The sequence below is a fragment of the Pseudophryne corroboree genome, chromosome 9 (assembly GCF_028390025.1).
Source record: "Pseudophryne corroboree isolate aPseCor3 chromosome 9, aPseCor3.hap2, whole genome shotgun sequence".
Taxonomy (NCBI): Eukaryota; Metazoa; Chordata; class Amphibia; order Anura; family Myobatrachidae; genus Pseudophryne; species Pseudophryne corroboree.
This window is the reverse complement of record NC_086452.1, coordinates 425,273,564-425,287,213: the sequence shown is the minus strand read 5'-3', so window position 1 is coordinate 425,287,213 and position 13,650 is coordinate 425,273,564. Positions and strand designations below refer to the sequence as shown.

The 13,650-nt window shown below is 46.1% G+C and overlaps 1 protein-coding gene across 1 annotated transcript in view; it reads left to right on the top strand.

Annotated features, from left to right (window-relative positions):
• Positions 1-13,650, top strand: part of IL17RE (interleukin 17 receptor E) — an 86,029-nt gene that overhangs the window by 29,214 nt on the left and 43,165 nt on the right. Inside the window, exons 3-7 of the mRNA XM_063941550.1 lie at positions 3,324-3,427; positions 6,273-6,396; positions 7,942-8,078; positions 10,130-10,192; positions 11,972-12,038. Coding sequence (XP_063797620.1) covers positions 3,324-3,427; positions 6,273-6,396; positions 7,942-8,078; positions 10,130-10,192; positions 11,972-12,038 — 495 coding nt within the window. The remainder of the gene's footprint in view (positions 1-3,323; positions 3,428-6,272; positions 6,397-7,941; positions 8,079-10,129; positions 10,193-11,971; positions 12,039-13,650) is intronic.

Genomic DNA, 13,650 nt, shown 5'->3' with positions numbered 1-13,650 from the left:
GCCTCGAGCATGAAACGAGCCGAACAGGCGAGAACCCGCTGTAGGATCTTGCGGTTTTGGCTCGGGCGCCAATTTCAAAATTCAATGGGGCCGACCGCTAATTGGCTGAGAGAGCAGTGACAGCCAATCAGCATGTCCCTATAGACTTTAATAGGGAAAGATGGAGGCCCGCACTGCTCTGACACCGCTACCTGCAATGCCAACACCCCCACACTGCCTGCACCCCCGCACTGAGGATACCGCCGGCACTCCTGCGCTGCATACACCTCCTCACTGAGGACACCGCCGGCACTCCTGCACTGCCAATACAACTTGCACCTCCGCACTGCTGACTCAGCTGGCACCCCCACACTGCTGACACACCCCAGCACTGAGGACACCACCAACACGCTGATCTGCCGATACCACCAGCACCTCAACAATACTAACACCACCGGCAACCCCAAACTGAGGACACTGACAGCAATGCAGTTACCCCGCAGTCAGACACTGTCGACACGCTTGTAATGAGGACACCCTTTGTACCCCTACACTGCTGACCCAGCCACAGTAGCAACTCCGCCAGCAACTCTACACCAAGGACACCGCCGGCACCCCCGCACTGAGGACACCACCATCACTGCCAACAGCGCCAGCAGTATGGACACCTCCGACAACCCCGCACTGTGGACACTGCCAGCACTGCCGACATTGCTGGCACCCCTGCACTGCGGACACCACCATCACTGCTGACACGCCAACACCCCAGCAATATGGACGCTGCCGGTAACCCCACAATGGGGACACTGCCAGTATTGCCGACATCCCTGCAGTAAGGATACCCATTGCACCCCTGCACTGCCGACACAGCCAGCTGTACCAACATCACCAGCAACTCTGTACTGAGGACACCACCATCATCTGACCTGCTCTGTATCCCGCACTGTATCCAGCCAGCAATGTATCCAGCACTGTATCCGACCCACACAGTATCCAACCCACACTGTATCCAACCTGCAGTGTATCCCGCACTGTATCCAACCCACACTGTATCCAACCTGCTCTGTTTCTGACCCGCACTGTATCTTACACTGTATCCAACCAGCACTGTATTCAACCCACACTGTATCCAACCCGCAGTGTATCCCACACAGTATCCAACCCACACTGTATCCAACCTGCTCTGTTTCTGACCCGCACTGTATCTTACACTGTATCCAACCAGCACTGTATCCAACCCACACTGTATCCCACACTGTATCCAACCTGTTCTGTTTCCGACCTGCACTGTATCCCACACTGTATCTAACTAGCACTGTACCCAACCCACACTGTATTCAACCAACACTGTATCCAACCCGCAGTGTATCCCACACTGTGTCCAACCTGCTCTGCTTCCAACACGCACTGTATCCCACACTGTATCCAACCCACATTATATCCAACCTGCACTGTATCCAACCCACTCTTTATCTGAACCGCACTGTATCCAACCCACACTGTATACTGCAGTTAAGCCAGCCAGCCTTTGGCCAATATTGGTGAAAATAATATTGTGAGCTGTGAGGTGGTCAAAATTGAGTCGAAATGACTGGAAATTAATGTTAATGAGGTTAATAATGCTCTAGAAACAAATCATGCCCAAATTAAATGATTTTAGATTATTTTGTCAATTTAAAAAAACAACAAAACAAATCCAAATCCAAAGCCGACCGACGAATCATAACCAAATTCAAATCCAGCAAAAATGGCCCGGTGCATAGTCCTACTCATCAATAATTCTCTTACTGTCTCATCTGTTAGGAAGCTGAAATGTAACATAGGTATTCTTCAGGTGGGAATTAGGAAAACTATGTAATCAGAATTTTAATAAACCTCCCCTAAGGGGATGAGAAGGGGGTTAACATAATGACATCATTACTGATGCGTGGCTTGTGTTGCGTGAAGGATAACAGCCAAACGGACAATGAGATCAAAATTTGGACTGCACCCCCAGTGTGTAGAATTTAATAAACTGCAAAAATGGTCCTTTCACTTTTTACCTTATCTGCTACGGGTGCTCCTCGGGTAACGCCAAGAACCATGGATTAATATTTACTTACATTAAGCGTCTTAAATTTGCAATTCTATAAATTTACCAAATGTTTAATACTCATTTATATTTACAACCGTGAAAATCAGAAACTCCCGTGAGAAGAATGGGTAGAACAGCTAGTTTTTAAATACAAGAAGCGTGGTTTTTCTGACCTTAGACATTGTCTGCTTGATGGAAGTTTTTATTAACATGAATCACTATGGTTACCTATTAGAAACACAGAGAGTTGTTCTGTTATGCTTAGTGTTTTTATTCAAGCTGCAATAAAGGATTTACAGCAGAGTTGCCGACTTCTGGGCTGCTCTCTCCGGGAGAGAGCAGCCCGTCGGCTCAGCAGGGGGCGGGCCTGAGATGCCGTGCAGGGGGCGGGCCAGAGGCGTAACGGGGGCGGGCCAGAGGCATAATGGGGCGGGGCTTCTGACGGCATCGTTTAAGCCACGCCCCCTGCGGTGTAATGCCGCGATTACCGGCATTATACAGCAGGGGGCGTGGTTACGATGACGCGATTCAACAAGAATCGCGTCATCACCTGCCCGGACCGCCCACTTTACTCGTTAAGTGGGCGGCCGGGCAGAGGGGGACCCCTGTGACCGGGAGACTTGCCTGCTCTTCCGGGGGGCCGGGAGGGTCACCCGTTTTTCGGGAGCCTCCCGCCCATTCCGGGAGGGTAGGCAAGTATGATTTACAGTTTGTCATGTGATCACCATGCATGCTGTATATAGCATTTGGAGAAGCACATTTATATCATAATAACCTGCACAGCCCTCCCTCTCTCATCACATGACCAACCAAGGAACTTGGTGACTGACTGGCTCAGAGTAAGGGATGTATAGTATCAAGCAGTGAACACAGTGGGGAAGAGGATAAGTGAAGAAATTGCCCATATTAACCAATAAGCTTTGAGGTAACATTTATCAAGTGCATTCTATAAAATGATAGGTAGAAGCTAATTTGGTTGCTATGGGAAACTTCTCCACTTTTCCATTCTTTTCAGTGCTTGGTACATCTCCCCCATGGAACATCTGACACATGAAGGCAGCCATTTTGACTTAATGGCTGCCTTCATTTTGGCCACTGATGCACAAAGGCAATTGTTGTAGCACACTGTAGGAATTTCCCATTAGGAAACCATTCATTACCATGGAAAGTGACAAATGGCTTTTTTTATCGGATCAGAGTATTTTTGGTTAATTGACTCATCTGGTAAAGAAAGACTGCCTATATAATATAACTGTGTCTCTCATTGCAGGACTCCCCAAGCTCCATGGTTTTGATGTACAAGGTCTGGAAACAAGTACAAACACGTTTCATTCATTTAGTATTTCAAAGAAAAAAAGCCCTAAAATAAACTTGGTGAGTGAATATACTGTATTTGCCAGATGAATAAACACTAGTACTTACCTGACTTAATATCATTTTGTTACCAGCACACATAGAAAGGAGGAAGACATTTAGGGATATATTCAATTGAAGTCGAAAGCTGCCGTCTGTTGAAGAGACGGCAGTTTTTGACTTTTTTAGAAGGGGTTCCGACTTATTCAGTATAACCCCAAAATATTCGAGAGGAATTCGATTTGCCGGAAAGCATGTGGATCGGCGGAATAGCTGACGATCCGCGTGCTTGTGTCGAAAATCGGAGCGTTTTGGCCCCCTTCTCGCCCATCTCAATTCGACTTTAAAATAGGTCGAATTGAGATGCGGAAGCAGAGACGGGGGGGGGGGGGGCGGAGAACAGTGCTACAGCGGGCAGAGCAGTGGGCAGCGTAGCTGGAGGATGTCACAGCCGCCGCTCACGGCAGACCTCGCTTGCTGGAGCCGGGTGGCCGCTGCCGCTGTGAGACATCCTCCTGTGAGACATCCTCCGGCTACGCTGCTGTAGCCGCTGCTGCAGCGCTGCTCTCCCTCGTCTGCCCGCGGCTCTCCCCCGTCTCTGCTCCCGCATCTCAACTCGACTTTTTTTAAAGTTGAATTGAGATTGCATTGAATAGCCCAGGTCGGATCCATTCCGACAAATGAATGTCTGAATGGATCCGACTTCAATTGAATATACCCCATAATGGGTTGATACATAAACAGCCTGTACCAATTCACTGTAAAGTAATGACAACATTGAGGAATGAGGCATGGCTAGCCTCATGCCTCTGTAATATCACCAGTTTAGAGAGTAAATGACACACAATATTCTTATGACTTTTGGTTCATCCCACAAAATGTCTGGCAGCTTCTTGTGCAAAGTGGGGTGTGGGTACACTGCAACTGTGGAGCAGCATCATTGTTTTCTTGTCATGTTTTAGCTTGGTATATATACCGTATATATATATATATACAGAGACTTGGCTGTCAGCACTGCACCACTGGAGGGTCTACCACGTGTTCTAAATTGGTTAGACATTATACCCATTTGAATTGCCTTCACTCCTGAGTCTCTGAGTGTCAGGTTCAAGCTGCTGACCGACGAGGTACCTTATGCTTGCGAACCAGTTAGATTCTATACACATATGAATCTTCCCCATATTCGAATATCTGAATGTCAGACTCAAGCTGATGATATATGAGGTATGGTCCCCGCTGTATCAATCAAGTCCCATTGAAATATTGAAACGTTGTTCATACATCTTTGAATGACCTTTTATGTGCTGACAATATGTTCTGAAATTAAGAGATTTTACCCCTGATGAAGTCTTGGAACAAGACGAAACGCGTTGGGTTATTTATCTATCTATTATCTGATGTTACCTCCGAATCTACAATAAGGAGAAGGAGGAAATCGTAGTGATATATCTACGTTTTTTCCTCATCACTACAAACTGATTGTTCAAATTGTGCGACAAATGTAAATGTATCAACTCTGTATACTTATGAACATTTGTGTCGGGTTTATATGTTGTTTTAATAAATTTTTATGTTAGTATTTGTTATCTGATGTAATTTATCCGGAGAGTACTGTAAGGGTCCGTTTTTAGGTAGGGCGTTGATATAACTCCCTTGGCGCCATCTCCTCTATTTCGTTTCATATATATATATATATATATATTTATATTAAAAAAATATATATATATCTTCCAGCAGCAGTCGGCACTCTCGTTTAAATAACAGCCTGCTCTGGTGTTCAAATCAGAAATACCATAATCCTCCAGAAGATCTCGGCACTCGGAGACAACAAATGATGAAAAAGAATTGTTTATCCAATAGTCAACGTTGACTATTGGATAACAATTCTTTCTTTTTCATCATTTGTTGTCTCCGAGTTTTTCTGGAGGATTATACTGTATATGTACAGGTTGAGTATCCCATATCCAAATATTCCAATATACGGAAGTTTTCGAGTGAGACTGAGATAGTGGAACCTTTGTTTTCTGATGGCTCAATGTACACAAACTTTGTTTAATACACAAAGTTATTACAAATATTGTATTAAATAACCTTCAGGCCTTGTGTATAAGGTGTATATGATACATAAATGAATTGTGTGAATGTACACACTTTGTTTGAAGCACAAAGTTATTAAAAATATTGGCTAAATTGACCTTCAGGCTGTGTGTATAAGGTGTAGACTTGGGTCCCATCACCATGATATCTCATTATGGTATGCAATTATTCCAAAACACGGAAACATCTGATATCCAAAATACTTCTGGTTCCAAGCATTTCGGATAAGGGATACTCAACCAGTATAACAGTTTTATATTTTTCTTTCAACTTTTTCTTTTCCTTTTTAATATTGGTTGGAAGTAACGATATACTTTGTCCTGGTGATGAAATGTAATAGCATCCATAGGCAATACGAATACTGCGAGAGTAGGAGCTGCCAAGTTTGTCTTTCTCAAAAGAGTTTATTTGAGCGACAGGTGGTCTGCTGTGCCATGTAGTGAAGCTGCCAGTTGTTGGACAGTTTGCATATACAATCCAAGGGCCTAACGGGGACATGTACTAAGCAGTGATAAAAGTGGAGAAGCTGCCCATGGCAATTAATCAGCTGCTCTGTATACTTTTATAGTATGCAAATTATAAATGTTACGTCAATGCTGATTGGTTGCCATGGGCAACTTCTCCACGTGTTCACTTCTCCACTTTTATCACTGCTTAGTACATGTCCCGTCAGAGATGGTTGACATGCTGCGCCCATTTGGGAGCGGGCCACGTGCAGCTATGGTGTTCAGCTATTAACCCATATATGTAATTTTTTCTCCTCATCTAGTGGCAAGTGCAGTATGACTGCTGGACCGTTGCTCATGGACAATACATATATGTTACTCTCTCAACCAAACCCAACTATGGCGTACCCGTCTCCAAAAAGTACTACATTGCCAACATGGATGCCAGTAAGATGAATGCTTTTTGGGGTGTTGGTTGATCTGTCATAGGGGGTCATTCCGAGTTGATCGCTAGCTGAAAATGTTCGCTGTGCTGCGATGATGCAAAAAAAGTAACTTCTGCGCATGCGTATGCGGCGCAATGCGCACGCGCGACGTACTTTCACAACGGTCTAGCGAAGCTTTTCAGTCGCACTGCTGGTCGCAGAGTGATTGACATGAAGTGGGTGTTTCTGGGTGTCAACTGACCGTTTTCAGGGAGTGTTCAGAAAAAACGCAGGCGTGCCTGGAAAAACGCAGGCGTGGCTGGACGAACGCAGGGCGTGTTCGCGACATCAAAACATGAACTGAATAGTCTGAAGTGATCACTAGCGCTGAGTAGGTCTGAAGCTATTCTGAAACTACACAAAAATATTTTGTAGCCGCTGTGCGATACTTTCGTTCGCACTTCTGCTAAGCTAAAATACACTCCCAGTGGGAGGCGGCATAGCGTTTGCATGGCTGCTAAAAACAGCTAGCGGGTGATCAACTCGGAATCACCCCACAGTGTACGCAATAGTGCAATATTTGCAATAGGGGATAGCTGGGGGTCAAACATTCGCTGTATTTCATCACTGAGCTTATATTTACTGATAGACATATAACATGATTTTTACTGACTGTCTGTAACCATGTCATAGATTATTCTAAACTACACAGATGATAGAGGGCCTCATTTACAGAGGCGCATAGGGACATTCTGTCTATGTGTGTAATATCCGCATTTCCGTACTGCATGTGCGCACATAAATGTATCCGTGCTAGATGTTTGTATATCGCAGACTACGTCCTCTCATGTCTGTAGGGACGGAACAGTGGAAGGCAAGGGTGTCCAATCATAAGCTAAGTACAGTAAGGGCCAGATGATATATAAGTGCAACATAATTGGACATGGACGCGTGCCACGATACACCTCTTACAGCTGTGTAGGGCTGGTGCACAGAAACATTATGATGACCGTAAACAATACTGGTTATTTGTTCTGTGAGGCTGCCTGCGTACTAAACTCTCCATCTGATTCATTACCATTATGCCTATTTGATATCAATTAGCAGCAATCTATTCGCCTTATTTATTGTCATTTCCGTTTGCCACCAAGACTCAGCTGGGCCCTGATACAAAGGGGTCACTGCTATACCGCTTCCTTGTGTATGTATTTATGGTGGCAACGAGCGCACCAGGGGGCATGGTTACGACACTTAGAGGGGAGGGGGCGTGATTATGCCTCTCCAATACTCTTCAGCCCCTACAGAGGTCTGAACCCAGGTAATCCATAACCGTCCCAATCCGCCCACCATACCCTCGGCACCACTGATTTTGGCTATTTTTTGCATTTATTAATAACAGCCAAGACACTATTCTCTTGTGTGTACATGACACCGTATAATATTATTATATTGTGTACAAATGGGATAATGTGACTTTAGCATTTACACTGTAAAGGTTAGTTGGAATTCATCTCAGATAGGGGACATAGCAGATCATTCAGCTAATGATCCCCTCTCCCCCTACCAGAGCCACGATTCCAGTTTCAGCACCTGGCGGAGGAGAAGAGGTTCGAGGTGTCTATACCACAGGGCCCGGATGTCTACACACGCCTCTGCTACCAGTACAATATCTGTGATGACCTGCCCGACAGCCCTAAGAAACTGGTAAGAGAACATGGGAAAGTGATTCCAGATCTACCCAGACTGAATTTATTCTCTTCACATGGATGGAAGCTCCTTCCCTTCCCAAATTCCCTTCCCTACTTCCATTCCCTTACTATCACAGCCTGAGCAGAATTAGGAGCCATCGTCTTCTGAGTCCACATAAGCTGTTAAGGCGAAGATGCCGGATAACGTGCAAATGTGCTCAGCGCAGCATCTGTCCAATCAGGTGTCTCTTCCAGCAGACACGCCCCTCATTTCAGCCATTCCAGTCTTACCTGGTTGCTCCCCTTCTCTAGCACCTGTGGCGCTTATTGCAGCTCATGCTCTGGCTCAAGTGGTTACTGTACTTTAAAGTGAAGGCCTAAGGGAGGGATCACTGAGGGGAAAATCATTATATTGGGTGACGTCCTTCTTTAACTGCCTTAACCCGAGTAAGAAAAGTGCATTATAAATAGTTTTAATTGGTTTAAATTAGAGATGAGCAAAATTTTCTAAACTGTTACGTGGCTTATTTACCCCATTATGTGCGTGAGCACGTAGACTGGCCTTAAGTGTTCCACTCGGAATTCCTCCAATCGTTTTTGTTCTTCACGGAATTCACTGTTGTGGTCCCAGCTCCACCATAAATGACATAAATTGGGGGACTATGCAAATACAATACAGGATTGTGAAGTGCAACAGATCTGAAAGTTTGTATAGCTGGAACGTCACACGCCTGGAAATCGGCCTGATGAAAATGCTGTCAAACGTTTCTTAATGTATGCACATGGGCTTTATAATCAGTTATATACAAAATACACTGAAACCGCATATAAAAATATCAATGTTTTAATCTGCCTTAACGCATTAAGTTGGAGATGTACTAAGCCTTGGAGCGAGATAAAGTACCAGCCAATCAGCTCCTAACTGCCATGTTACAGGCTGTGTTTGCAAAATGACAGTTAGGAGCTGATTGGTACTTTATCTTTCTCCGCTTTATTACTTTCTAAGGCTTAGTTCATCTCCCCCTAATAATGGCGCATATCAATAGGGTAAATGTATGAACTGGCGATATGGGGGAGAAGAGGTATCAGCGCACAATATGTGCGCTGTACTGCATCTCCGCAATGTATGATGGCTGCGGTGCACCCCTGTCCATATCGGCGCTGCTATCTAAAAGATAGTAAACCAATATGCGCGGCCAATGTATGACATGTCGACAACTGCAGGTGGCGATGCCAATTCATCACAGCAGGGACAGAGCTGTCCCTGCCTGTGGCGGGTGCCGGCTGTGGACTGTGCTGGGGCTCTCATATGAGTAGCCATGGATTAATGCAGGCAATTAGGCCCAATCCACACCCTACATTAGCAATCTGTCCATCTGTTAAATTCTTATCTTGTTCACCCTGCATATTATTGGTTCTGCTATTTCCCCCTTGTGCAGTAATTCATGTCCTTTGGCCCTCATTCCGAGTTGTTCGCTCGGTATTTTTCATCGCATCGCAGTGAGAATTCTCTTAGTGCGCATGCGTAATGTTCGCACTGCGCATGCGTCAAGTAACTTTACTAAGAAGAAAGTAATTTTACTCACGGCTTTTTCGTCGCTCCGGAGAACGCATTGTGATTGACAGGAAATGGGTGTTACTGGGCGGATGTACGGCGTTTTAGGGGCGTGTGGCTGGAAACGCTACCGTTTCCGGAAAAAACGCAGGCGTGTCTGGAGAAACGGTGGGAGTGCTTGGGCGAACGCTGGGTGTGTTTATGACGTCAGCCGGGACCGAAAAGCACTGAATTGATCGCACAGGCAGAGTAAGTCTGGAGTTACTCAGAAACTGCTAACTCGGTTTTGATCGCAATATTGCGAATACATCGGTCGCACATTTAAGATGTTTAGATTCACTCCCAGTAGGCGGCGGCTTAGCGTGTGTAACTCTGCTATAATCGCCTTGCGAGCGAACAACTCGGAATGAGGGCCTTTGTGATTTGTCCTTGAGCGAAGCTGTCTGTTTATATACATTTAGCGTGCACCGTATATTAACTAAAATACAGTATGTCACTAATTGTTTTTGCAGCTCAATGCTTCCATGAACGCATCTCTCCCATACCAACACTTACTGCCTTGTTTATGTATTGAGGTGAGAATTATTATCTTATAAACCAACGTGTGTTTGTAGTTGCGCTTTCTTTAAATGTTGGTACAGTAGATAACTTTTTATGTCACAATGTATTTCTATTACGCAGTACTAAACAATGGAAACTGCCAAGGGGGAGATGTATCCAGGTTTTATACATTTTCGCCCCAAGTGAGACTAATTAAATAAAACATTAACACAATTGCGACTTGTAAATTCACAACTTTGATGTATCAATACAAACAGCAGCTTTTTATTATTTAAGGGGCCTGTTTATCAAATAACATTTGCTGGATATCCCCCGAAAACACCCACAAATATTAAGTATCTCCTGGATTGGACCATGGAAGGCCTGTGAACAGGCCCAGGTGGGAGGAGCTTGGTGCTGCAAATTGCACCATCGGAGATCAGCCCCTTCCCCCCACTGCACAGTGACATTGAGGGGCGGGACCACGATGATGCAATTCACCATGTGGGTTTCCCCTTGCACGCTTCGGTTTCCTCCTACACTCCAAAAACATGCTGGTAGCTTAATTGGTTCCTGACTGAAACAGATTTAACCATATGTGTGTCTTTGTGGGTTAGGGAATTTAGGGGTCTGTTTGGTAAAATAAATTAAACTTTTCTCTAGTATTTTTGCTGGAGAAAGCCTTCTATTTTGTTTCTTAAGGTGGGTACACACGGTGCGATGTTCACTTCATTTCTAAGCAATCTGACTAGATTGCTTAGAAATTAAGAACACACTGATGCGTATGTAGGGGTTCCGGCGACAGCGATGCGTGGCCCCGCGCACCGCTATTGCCGGCTCTAGATTTGGCATGCATGCATGCCAAATCTTGTAGACCTCTCATTTCACCGCGGGGTGAAATGAGCGTTAACCCCGCTCCCCTCTCCCTTGTTCAGCACACATCGTGCTGTGTGCTGAGTGGGGGAGAAGATGTGTGCTGAGTGGTCTGTGATAGATCGCTCAGCACAAATCTCCCACGTGTGTACAGGGCATTACTGCTGCCCGACGGCGGATACGGCCGACAGGCGACGCGGGGGAGGGGGGGGGCAGTGACGTGGGGAGTGAAGTTTCTTCACTCCCCCCGTCACCCGGCTCCATAGCAAATAATGCAGGCAAATATGGACGAGATTGTCCATATTGGCGTGCATGCACAAGCGACGGGGCACCAGCGATGAACGAGCGCGGTACCGCGCATCGTTCATCGCTGGTGCCTCCACACTGAAAGATATGAACGGTATCTCGTTCATTAATGAACGAGATCGTTCATATCGTTCAGTATTATCGCCCACTGGGTTGGGCCCTTTAGATTGTAAGCTTCAATGGGCGGGGACTGATGTGACGCTGTATAAATAAATGGAAAACGTAATAATCCTTTGAACAAGTGTCACATTTAATCTAGCTGTGAGCAATTATTTAGAGAAGTGGGGCCAATGTAATAGGGTGTGATTTGGCAAGTGCAGATTTTTGGGCGATTTTGCTGCGGATTTAAAGCAGCATTTTGTTTTTAAAAGGTAAAACTAGTAGCTCTGCCGGGTTAGAAGGAATACAGATAAACTTCCCAAGGATGGGCTCGGATACTCTACAAATTAATCTTTCAAATAGCCCCAATAAATAATTTCATATAGCTGCATTATGTGGCAATAAGATATTATAGTTACTGGGGCAAAAATATGGGGTATAATACAGAAACCACAGGGGATGATATTTTTAGGATTTAAATCATGTGATCCTTCTATGCTGAGATCTGTGCCCTGATCATATCCTTTCTCATGCAGGTGTTTAACACGTGCCGTGACAGCAGGCGGAAGAAGATATGTCCCTTTCAAGATCACCCAGAGCCCTGTAAGAAATGCATTCTATAAGCGGTGATTTTATTCTTTATTTACCAGAAAAGTCAGTAACACCTACCGTATTATAAAATACAGGCGCGGTGCTAGGGTGTTTGGCGCCCCCTGCAAACTATAAATTTGCGCCCTACCATACCTTACAAAGGGACAGTGCACATAATGCCCCCTGTAACAGTGATGCTTACACACATAATGCCCCCTGTAGCAGTGACGCTTACACACATAATGCCCCCTGTAGAAGCGCCGCTTACACACAATGCCCCCTGTAGCAGTGACGCTTACACACATAATGCCCCCTGTAGCAGTGACGCTTACACACATAATGCCCCCTGTAGAAGCGCCGCTTACACACAATGCCCCCTGTAGCAGTGACGCTTACACACATAATGCCCCCTGTAGCAGTGACGCTTACACACATAATGCCCCCTGTAGCAGTGACGCTTACACACATAATGCCCCCTGTAGCAGTGACGCTTACACACATAATGCCCCCTGTAGCAGTGACGCTTACACACATAATGCTCCCTGTAGAAGCGCCGCTTACACACAATGCCCCCTGTAGCAGTGACGCTTACACACATAATGCCCCCTGTAGCAGTGACGCTTACACACATAATGCCCCCTGTAGAAGCGCCGCTTACACACAATGCCCCCTGTAGCAGTGACGCTTACACACATAATGCCCCCTGTAGCAGTGACGCTTACACACATAATGCCCCCTGTAGCAGTGACGCTTACACACATAATGCCCCCTGTAGCAGTGACGCTTACACACATAATGCCCCCTGTAGCAGTGACGCTTACACACATAATGCTCCCTGTAGAAGCGCCGCTTACACACAATGCCCCCTGTAGCAGTGACGCTTACACACATAATGCCCCCTGTAGCAGTGACGCTTACACACATAATGCTCCCTGTAGAAGCGCCGCTTACACACAATGCCCCCTGTGGTAGTGGTGCATACACACGTAACACCCCCTGTACCAGTGACGCTTATACAAGAAGCAGTGACGCTTACACACGTAACGCACCCTGTAGCAGGGACGCTTACACATGTAACGCCCCTTGTAGCAGTGACGCTTACACAAGACACCCCTTGCAGCAGTGACGCTTACACATGTAACGCCCTCTGTTCCAGTGCTGCTTACACACGTAACGCCCCCTGTACCAGTGACGCTTACACACGTAACGCTCCCTGTACCAGTGACGCTTACACACGTAACGCCCCCTGTACCAGTGACGCTTACACACGTAACGCCCCCTGTACCAGTGACGCTTACACACGTAACGCCCTCTGTTCCAGTGCCGCTTACACACGTAACGCCCCCTGTACCAGTGACGCTTACACACGTAACGCCCCCTGTACCAGTGACGCTTACACACGTAACGCCCTCTGTTCCAGTGCTGCTTACACACGTAACGCCCCCTGTACCAGTGACGCTTACACACGTAACGCTCCCTGTACCAGTGACGCTTACACACGTAACGCCCCCTGTACCAGTGACGCTTACACACGTAACGCCCCCTGTACCAGTGACGCTTACACACGTAACGCCCTCTGTTCCAGTGCCGCTTACACACGTAACGCCCCCTGTACCAGTGACGC